The 10,998-nt window shown below is 36.4% G+C and overlaps 1 protein-coding gene across 2 annotated transcripts in view; it reads right to left on the bottom strand.

The window, feature by feature from the left end:
- The window catches only part of XPR1 (xenotropic and polytropic retrovirus receptor 1), a 240,449-nt gene that overhangs the window by 15,394 nt on the left and 214,057 nt on the right, over positions 1 to 10,998 (bottom strand). For both annotated transcript variants that reach the window (XM_006876429.1, XM_006876428.1), the window contains one exon: positions 1,930 to 2,096. In XM_006876429.1, the coding sequence (XP_006876491.1) occupies positions 1,930 to 2,096 (167 nt within the window). The remainder of the gene's footprint in view (positions 1 to 1,929; positions 2,097 to 10,998) is intronic.

Here is a 10,998-nt window from a genome sequence, read left to right as displayed (position 1 = left end):
TGCCATCGAGTCGGGTCCGACCCATAGCGACCCTGTACAGGGTTTCCGAGGGTGTAAATCTTTACGGGAGTAGAAAGCCTCATCTTTCTCCCGCTGAGCGGCTGGTAGTTTCGAACCGCTGACCTTAAGGTTCGCAGCCCGATTCGTAACCACTACGCTACCAGAGCGCAGGTTTAAAAAAAGATCACTGTCAATGAATATTCCCTCTTCTGCTTTCATTTGTTCACCTGAAGTCCTTGACTATAATTCATTGTATTCATTCTCCTATCTATCTTCAGTCCCATTCACACAGTTTTTCAAAGTATTAATTTTGAGTACTAGAGATATTTTGACATAGTGTATCTAATCCATACTCGTTCCCTATCACAGAAATTTAAGGTTGGGAAGGCATCAAAGAGATAATCTAGCGCAACGCTCTATGTTATCCAAGAGAATCCACTATACTTTGTAATTAGTGAGAGTTAGGGTTAGAATGCAAATATCAGGATTCCCAGTTCATGATCTAATTCCTTTCCAAGTTTGAATCATGGTATTTATCCTTTCCTAAAATATCTGAATAACTCTCATTTTTTTGTTTTTAATTTGGCCTCTGTCTTAGTTATCTAGTGCTGCTAAGACAATTGGATGACTTTAAAATACAGAAATTTATTCTCTCATAGTTGGGGAGGCTAGGAGTCTAAATTCAGAGCAGTGGCTCTGGAGAAAGGTCTTTGTCTCCTTTCAGCATCTGTAGGCCCAGCATTCCTTGGGACGCCCTCCATATATTTTGTCATCAATCATTCCCTGGATCTAGGAGCTTCACAATGCAGATCCATGGGATGCAATCCATTCCTGGCTCTTGTTTTTGGTAGTGGTTGTTGTTGTTAAGTGTCATCGAGTCAGATTTGACTCACAGTGATGCTTTATGGGGTTTCCAAAGCGCAGCTGCTGACCTTGAGATTAGCAGTCCAGTGCTTATTTTATAGTGCTACAACATGACTCCAGGTAGTAGGTCCCTTCTTTTCTGCTCACTTCTCTCTCATTCTATCTCTTGTAAAACAAAGGTGTTGCAGGCCCTGCCCCAGAGGAAACTTTTCTTTCAACTGATGGGCTGCTCATAGCAGATCTCATCATAGGGGATTGCTACTTCTTAACTGCCAAACACTGGGAATCTGACCTAGTCAACTTGATACAAAACCTTAACTATCACAGCCATTGTCTTCCTTTTATTTATATATAGATAAAATCCTAGATATTTTCTAATGCATTGTCTACATTTTCTGATTGAACTAGAATTTAAAAGTAACAAATACTGGTTGAAGTAAATGAAAGAAGTCTTCTTGATACTCAAGTAGAACTAGGCAGTATCTTTCTCTGCATTCTATCATCCATTTCATTCAGTTCACAAAGATATATTGAGCTTGCTACACACCAGGAAAACTATGCGGGGAAGTAAGGGAGAAGAAAACTTATTTGCACAGGTAATTATAATACAATGTGGTAACTCCTATAATGGAAATTTATATAGGTAAACTAGGATTAGGATGAATGGCCGACAAAGCGTAGAGAAACAACAAAGGGAGATGGAATTGCATGTGTAATCAGTTGCTGAGACCCCATGAATATCTGGTAGAACCGTAAGCCATAGGGTTTTCAGTGGCTGATTTTCTGGAAGAAGCTAGCTTTTCTTCCAAGGTGACTCTGGTTAGAATCAAACTTCCAGCCTTTTGGTTAGCAGCTGAGCTTGTTCCTTTTACACCACTCAGAGATTCCTGATTTCTATAGTACCCTAGCATAGCATAAACATAGTTATATATTTGCTGACTAAATGAATTAGTATTTTGATAACTACTACATGTATTTACATGTATTTGGTTTGAATGGAATCTGTATTGGAATAGGATTTAGTTAGTGAAACACTATGAGTTTCCCAACATTCTATATACATACTTTTTGGGGGTAGACAATCTCTTCCCGGAGAAAGGTGTTTTCTCCAGCATTCTTATCAAAGAGACCCCAGTCCATCTTTAGATCCCAGATGAGGGTATAGCAAGAACTGATGATGCAAAAGATAATCCACAGGTAAAAGAACACCCTGGTGTCTGAGTGATCTCGCTCTGAAGAAAGAAAAGGAAAAGAGAAAATACATTTTAAGTAAAGTTTTTTACATGCAACTAATTGAAAAACACATTTTTTACAGAACTCTGTAAAGGAAGTAAAATTTTAAGGAAATTTTGTTGTTGTTTAAGTGCCATCAAGTTGGTTCTGATTAAAAACAACTCTGCATAGGTTATCTAAGGAGCAGCTGGAGGGTTGAATCTCTGATCTTGTGGTTAGCAGTCCAAGACTTCTCCTTGTTGCTGTTGTTAAGTGCACTTAAATTGGTTCCGACTCATAGTGGCCCTGTATAGAATTTCCAAGGAGCAGCTGGTAGGCTTGAACTGCTAACCTTGCGGTTGGCAGTCCAGTGCTTATCCTACAGCACTACACCAGGAGTCCTAGAACTCCCTAGGAGGAGGGTTAAATAAAGTGTACCCAAAACTCCCCAAATCCATTGTCCTTAAGTCAATTCCAACTCATAGTGATCCATGTGTGCCAGAGTGGAACTGCCCAATATAGGGTTTTCAATGGCTGTAATCATACGGAAGCAGAATGCCAGGTGTGTCTTCTGAACATAAACTCTGCCACTTGGGGATTTTAAACAGTAAGTAAGATTCCCCTTAAGCCCAAAATGGGAGCATGGTGGTTCCAGACGATAAGCACCAGACTGGGAGCCACAAGCTTCATGGTTCCAGCTTGTCAGGCTACATGGAAGAAAGATGAAGCTTTCTGCTCATGTGAAGATTTATTGTCTTGGAAATTCTACACAGAGTTGCTTTGAGTTGGAACTGACAACCCAACAAAGGCCAAAGTAATTATCATATATGTATCAAATGCATAAGATATGTACAAATGTTCATTTGGCGTTTTGGAGGTTTTTATGTTGAATACATAAAAATTCAAACAATTGTGAAACAAGTTTTCAACATTATAAAGGATGTCATTCTAATATTTGCCATCAGATGGCAGAATTGATGGGGGAAAAAGATTCTGAACCACTGTCAAGGAATGTATTGCCTTTGCTTCAAGAAATTCTTGGGCTATTTTTACTTTAAAACTACATTTCCTTCACATGACTAGATTTTGTCAATATCTGATTGTGAAGGCAATCAGATAGTTCTAATTTTAGATAAAATACCCAAAAGACTAATAAAGAATTTACCCATTAAGACTTATATAAAAACAAATTTCTCTCACATTACAAAGCAAAGCAAGATATTCTTACTTCTTCTAGCAGCTGTTTACTAATACAAAGGCTGCATTAAACTTTATGCTGAGAAAATTATCTTTATATATATAACATTTGACTTTATGCTAAAAGCAATGTAAAGTGCACTACATTCAGAAAAATAAAACTAACTCACAAACTTTGTTCTGCAATTTAATATTTTTGACTCTTAGGTTCTTTATACACTCTTTGGGAAGTTAGAGTCATCATGATGCCAATCTTTAGGTGCAGAACATGGGTGTATAATTGCTCATATGGTTTTGAATTAGCAGGAAAAAAAGGGCACAAAATATCCAATTCATAAAAAGTTTAAATTTTGGACCGTACAGAAACACTCAAAAAGTAAGGATATACAATATGATATCTTTTTTTTAAAAGTAAGGATCTATCAAACATTATTCACAATCCTTCCTAGTTAAAATAAAACAAAAAACATAATACAAAAAACAAGTGTTTATTAACGGTTTTTAGGGATCAACTCATTAGGTACAGGGTGATTTCACAAGCACTCTTTACAAATTTATAACCTACTGAGTGAAACAGACACTTATTACTGATATTTAATGTTCAAAGTAAGAAGTACCAATAAAGTGCTAGGAAAACACCAAGAATGGGAATGTTTCCAACAGTAGGAAATAGGAGGAAATAGCAGTAGTTATTTTAGAAGGATAAATAAATAGTATTGCAAAACTCAGGCAGATGGGGAAGGTCATTTAAGGCTGAAGGAAGATAATGAAGAGGCATGGGGGTGGGAAATACAAGAAGTACTTAGTCTAAATCTTGTATACATGAAATATAGAGGATGTAAGCGCGTGAGTGCAATTTGAAATGAGTCTGGAAGAGAAATTTTGGATTTGACTGTAGAATGCCTTATTCCAATATGCCTTATAGTCAGATCACTACTTTAGAAAAATAACTGGTTGGCAGGTTGTTTGCATCAGCATTACTTAGCTGGGTTAAAAAAAAAAAAAAGCAGCAGCTATTTCAGAACTCAGTGTTGTTTTTTAAGCACCAGTTCATACTAGCTCATGAGAGCTGACTATTAAATTACCAGAAAATCTGTAAGCCAGTTGATGACAGTAGCCATTATTACACACTGAATTGCATAAACGTACAATTACTAATAGGTGATTCTAATAGTTAAGCTTGGCTATAAAAAAGCTTTCAGGTCTACACAGTTTCCCTGTTTCCACAAAAATATTTTATCAAAAGCATAATACTCATTGAGCTTAGTAACATAACACATACAGCACTATATTATATGAATTAGTAATTCAAAAGGCTTAACAAAGTATGTGTTTTGACATGTCTGTTACTTCATTCTATAGACAGATAAAAGTGCTAATCAAGTACTATCATTCAATAATTAGTATCACAGATACTAATTTAAAAAATTCTGTAACTAATCAACTATGGATCTTAAAGATAACACAAATCAAGTAACTTACTTATGTATTTAAAAGCAAGACTGATACAAAAAGATAAAGATAAGCAACTTAACTATAAATAATATTAACATATTCTAGGTTCTTTACATTATCTTATTTAATTTTCCTTAATATAAGCTATTGATTGTTTGCTACAAAAAGTAAGAACGTGAGACTAGAGCAATAGATACTTTCAGTATGATATAACAAAATGAGTTATTTTTCAAGTTAAGCGTAAATACTATTAATATCAAGCCTTATTACTCAAAGTTGATTTTCTTTCATTCTTTCCTAACTAGTGATAGAAATTGTTATATTAAAAAAAGACTGTAGGAGAAATAAAAATAAGAGAAAGTAATAATTAAACTAGTATCAATGTGCTAATTTTCTGTTATTTCTCCTAGATTTCAAGTATAAGTCCTCCTATCTTTGGAATATAATCCTTAAAATGGTACAATGAATCAAGTACCGCCCTCTTTCTAAGCCCATATTATTGCTATGAAACATACATGAGGACTTACTGATTTAAAACAAGAAAAAACACAAGTATTACTCCAGAATATTTCAGAATAAGTAAAGTTTTATCTTACGATCTTTTCAAATAATGAGTAGCATACACCTGGTCTACATGTGCTATAATTTATTCTCATTTTAATTATTCCCCTTACTTGATCCTTACCATCTCCCTGCAATCATCTGCCTTCATTGGTATTCAGGGGATGAACTGGAAAGATATTATCACTCTAGGCAAGCAATTACATCTTATTCTCTCTTGGATAACTCTAGTAGCCCACTTTAGTGATGTGCAGAATCACAGAAAATCAAATCATTGCTATTCTACGTTAAGCTTCCTAGCTATTAAACTCCTGCCACTTTAGAAGCATAATTCATAGTGGACATATTTATAGTAATGGTATCTACTAAACCAAAAACAAATTAAAAAAAAAAAAAACCTCTTAGATTTTTGTGCCTATAGTTACAGAAATGATAAAACATGAGTGTTTCTGTCCACGTATCTACCTGCAGAACACTGTTGTTTCAGAGTTGTGCATAAAACACTATTTATCTCTATCCCCTTTAACCCTTGCATAACGCGCTCCCTGTGTCTTCACCTGTCTTCACTATTCTTTAGAAATGTTAATCTGAAAAAGGGTTTTAATGATAATCTTGTTTTTCTGAAGCCCCAATTCAGTCTTTCCCCTTTTATTCTTACACACCACCTTTTCTTCTACCACCTTGAGAATATTACGCCTATAAGGAGTTATTTTTTTCTCAACTACCATCTACCTGGAGTCCTGGTGTGACACTGTGGGTTAATGAACTGGACTACAAAGTCGGTTTGAACTGCAAAAAACTGGTGGTTCAAGCTCACCAGCAGCTCCTTGGAATCCCTATGCAGAGTTGCTATGAGTTGGAATCAACTCTACGGCACTTAACAACAACAACAATAACTATCTACCTATATACTTATTTGATCCAAACCCATCCTTACCACTTTTTCAGTCTTGGATAACAAGCATCCCTTCTCTTCTACCCTGAATGATCTATATCTTTCAAGATATTTCTCTGACAGTGATCCCTCTTCTTTTCCTTTAGTCTTTACACATTTAGTCTATACACATGTTCAAAAGTCTGTCATTCTAAGAGACTTTCCTTGAGCTCACTGACCCAAAATGATTTAGTTTTTCTTTTTCTGCTCCTAAATAAAATTAAAAAAAAAAAAACAAAGCAAAACAAAGAGAGATGAGGATTTATGCTCCAGTAAAGATTTACAGCCTCAGAAACTCTCTACAGGATCGCAAATAGTTGAACCAACATTGACAGCCCCTAATGACACCACCACCAACAACACATATTAAAACAATGGTCTGTCTGGCCAGTTTCTGTTCCTATAGTGACAATGTTAGATAGTAATGAAAGCTTATTTATAAACTTTTAAAAGTATACAAATATAGGACAAGGATTTATATTTTCAAAGGGATAAAGAGGAATTAACATTTGAGATAACTCTCACTTCTGGATTTGTAGTGTAAGTAAATACACAGAAGATAAACTCAACCAAGTTTAGTCAAATGCACGGATTCTCTACACAGATACAAGATGACTTCTATTTCTGATTACATTCTTGCCTTTTACAGAGAAGGGAGTTTTATTTTCATGGTTTCAAAATTATTTCAATCATTTCAAAATGATTTCAAAATCTAAATACTTGTTTTGTGCTGTCAAGTCGATTCCGACACACAGTGACCTCATGTGACAGAAGCACTAGGCTGTTGTCTTTATGGGAACAGATTATTAGGCCTTCCTCCTAGTCTGTTGTGAAGTGCTGGTAAGTTGGTTCTTACTCATAGCAACCATATATAGGGTTTCCAAGGAGTGGTTGGTGAGTTTGAACTGCCGACCTTGTGGCACAAATGGACCTTGCGGTCCAGTGCTTTATCCCACAGGGCCACACCAAGACTCCTCCCAGTCTACACACTTACAACTCCCTAATTTGCATCTTCGGTCTTTTGTTTTTATTTCTAATTGCTTTCAGGGCATCTCTACCTTGACACCTCATATATAATAGTACCTAAAACTCAACATGGCTAAAACCATACTTATTTTCTTCCTAAGCTTATTCTAGGACCAATATTCTCTCCCTCAGCTCATGGCATCAGCTCAGCCAGTTACTCAGATTAAAAACCTGGAAGTTACCTGTATTCCAATGCTTTATCACATTTTTAACATTCACCAAGCCTTATTTTCTAAAATATTTTCTAAATATTTCTCAATCTTATCCTTATTTCTGTATGCCTTATACTCCTGCTTAGTTCCCAATTCAATACTCAATTCAGTGCTCAGTTTTATACTAAGTGTTCCTTATCCTGGCTAGTTTCCTCTCTCCAAAGCTCCTCCTTTGCAAAGCTCTACAATTGCATTTACACATTGCTTTTTGAACTTTTTATCTCTCCTTTTTTAGACTTAGCTCTTAAAGATTCTTCAGTCTATTCCTAGAATATACCTGGTTACCCAGTAGACATTTGTTCAGCATATTTTATAAAATATACAAGTGAGCAGATTTTTATTTGATGCTAATCTCAAGAATTACATCTATGTAATAATGCAGCTAGCTTATAGACTCTCAGCCAAGATCAGTGTGCATGCCCATAGACTAGTAAACACTTTTAATTAATAATCAATTGTGTGCTTGTTATAAAAAACAATCTAACAACATTAAAGATGTTTAAATCATCTATAAAATATTTCTATACTAAGAACAACTATTCACCTTTGTTTCTTTTTATTGTTAATTACAAAATTAAAACATGGATATACACAGTGTTTGAAAAAAGTTTAAATACTATAAAAATATGTCAAGTACAAAACGAATCCTCTCATCTTACCCTCCTCATCAAAAAAACCATCTCAGCCTTTTTCTATAAACCTAATGTTACGTACAATATGAGATTATGATTATGTGTAGTTTAAAATGGTATTTTCCACAGTTTCTTATATAAATGTCTTTAATGTTCATTTGTGCTTTTATGGCACTGTTCTTGCCACTTTAGAGTTGAGCTGGACTTAGAGAAACCATGCTGTCTAGTACAAAGAGTTCATGAAATGGGACAGACGCAGAGTCTGGATTCAGACCCAGATCTTCCAACTTTGCCTCTCTAAACTTACATTTTCTTAAATTAACTATAAAAAGGGAGTAATAGTGTTTCTCTTGCCTACTGTGAAGATAAAGATGATAATCACCTGAAGGAGTAACCCATGTGACCCCACTTATTAATTAACCAGAACAAAAAGCCAGGGAAGTATCTGTACGTTTTTCAGAGAATAAAAGTAATCTCACAACTCTGATGTTCTTTTCTAAGGTTATAGGAGTAGAACAAGGACTTGCTAGATACTAAATTTATTCATAACTCAGCTTAATTATAATGGCTTTGAAAACTGTGGCCACTCTGTTTTATTTGCCCTTTTATTGGTATGGGAGGGAGAGTGAGAGTATACCTACAAACATAGAAGGGTTTGAAAGAGGATACTTGTGCATGGGTATTTACCTTTGCTGCAAACACATCTATGAATGTGGTAGAGCATAAAAGGGGCAAAATGAAAACTTCTTAGATATCAAACATCTTATGGCAATGAGTTCCTGGGCCTGGACACCCAGGACCATAGTCTCAATGGACACCACATTCAATAGTCCACAAAGACAATGTTCTACATCCTATGTTGGTGAGTAGCATCTGGGATCTTAAAAAGCTCATGAGCAGTCATCTAAGGCGCATCTGTTGGTCTTTCCATGTGTGGAAGAAAGAAGAGTGATAAAAACTGAAGATGCTTGTAATCAACTAGTTCAATGGACCAATGGAGCAAGTGAACATCACTTAACATGACTCTAGAGACCAAAAGAACTACATGGTGCCTGGCTAACCACAACCAACTGCTCTGCAAGGGATCACACTGGAGGGTACCAGATACAGTGGGGCAAAGTGTGGAACAAGACTCAGGATTATGGACATGACCCAGCTTACTGGGTAGAAGCAGATAGTAGGAACCTGAGGCTGTGGCCCCCAACCACCCTTCAGGTCTGGAATAGAGCTTACTCTTTTTCCAGCCCAGTTTTCAGACAAGTGAATGACAACAGTGCTGGTAAGGTATGCTCTCCAAGGAATGGTCAATTATTCAAGATAAAATGGGCGATATTTACCTAGGGACAGAGTTGAGATGGAATGGAAAGTAGGTGGAGTGGAAGCAGGAACTACAGGGAGGAAGTGGAATAATTGTTGCTGCATGGAGGGGGCTACAATCACTGAGCTGAAACAAAGTACGATTATTTGTTGAATGAAAAGCTGATCTCCCCTGTAAACCTTCACAATAGAAAGTTAAAAAAGAAAAAAAAAGTTAACATTTCTGAAATCTCTAAAAATTTAATTATATTAGCAAAGGGCAAAATTTACACACATAAATTTAGAAAGGGTAATTTCTCCTTCCTATGATATTCTTCTCATACAATATTTTGTGTCTATAGTTTTCACAAATATTTACAGTAGTTCTTCTACTCTACACTAGAGGTTTGCTATGACTCTGAACAGACTCAATTGTTGTTGTTATTGTTGTTAGGTGCCATTGAGTCGGTACTCACAGTGACCTTGTGTACAACAGAACGAAACACTGCCTGATCCTGGGCCAACCTCGCTACTGTGGCCATGCTTGAGTCCATAGATGCTGCCACTTGGCCAGTCCATCTCGTTGGGGGTCTTCCTCTTTTTCTCTGACCCTCCACCTTACCAAACATGATATCCTTCTCCATTGACTGGTCCCTCCTGACAATATGTTCCATGTATGAGAGACGAAGTTCGGCCATCTTGGCCTCCAAGGAGCACTCTGGCTGCACTTTTTTCAAAACGGATCTATTGTTTCTTTTGGCAGCCCATGGCACTTTCAATATTCTCCTCCAACACAATAACTCAAAAGCATCAATTCTTCTATGGTCTTCTGTATTCACTGTCCAGCTTTTGCATGCATATGAGGTTATGCAAAATAGCATGGCTTGGGTCAGGTGCACCTTAGTTCTCAAGCTGACACCTTTGCTCTTCAACACTTTAAAAAGGTCTTGTGCAGCAGATTTGCCTAATGCAATATAGTGTTTGATTTCTTGACTGCTGCTTCTGTGACTGTTGATAGCTGATCCAAGAAGAATGAAGTCCTTGACAATTCAATCTTTTTCTCCATTGATAAGAATGTTGTTTATTGGTCCAGTGGTGAGGATTTTTGTTTTCTTTACACTGAGATGTAATCCATACAGAAGGCTGTGCTCTTTGATCTTCTTCAGTAAATGTTTCAAGTTCTCGTCACTTTCAGCAAGCAAGGATGTATCATCTGCATATCACAGGTTGTTAATGAGTCTTCCTCCAATCCTGATGCCACGTTTTTCTTCATATAACCCAGCATACAGTTTGAATTAAGTATGGTGAAAGAATGTAACCTTGTTGCAAACCTTTCTTAATTTTAAACCATTCAGTGTTCCCATGTTCTCTTCAAATAGTTGCTTCTTGGTCCAGGTACAGATTCCTCATGATCACAATTAAGTGTTTCAGATTATTCATATTTTGCAAAGTTGTCCATAGCTTCTTATGATCCAAACAATCTAAAGCCTTTGCACAGTCTATAAAGCACAGATAAACATCTTTCTGATATTCTCTGATTTCAGCCAAGATCCACTGGACATCAGCAAAGATATCCCTTGTTCCACGGCCTCTTCTGAATCCGGCTTGA

The sequence above is a fragment of the Chrysochloris asiatica genome, unplaced genomic scaffold (assembly GCF_000296735.1).
Source record: "Chrysochloris asiatica unplaced genomic scaffold, ChrAsi1.0 scaffold00379, whole genome shotgun sequence".
NCBI lineage: Eukaryota > Metazoa > Chordata > Mammalia > Afrosoricida > Chrysochloridae > Chrysochloris > Chrysochloris asiatica.
The sequence above is the reverse complement of the archived record's forward strand: the minus strand, read 5'-3'. Positions and strand labels throughout refer to the sequence as shown.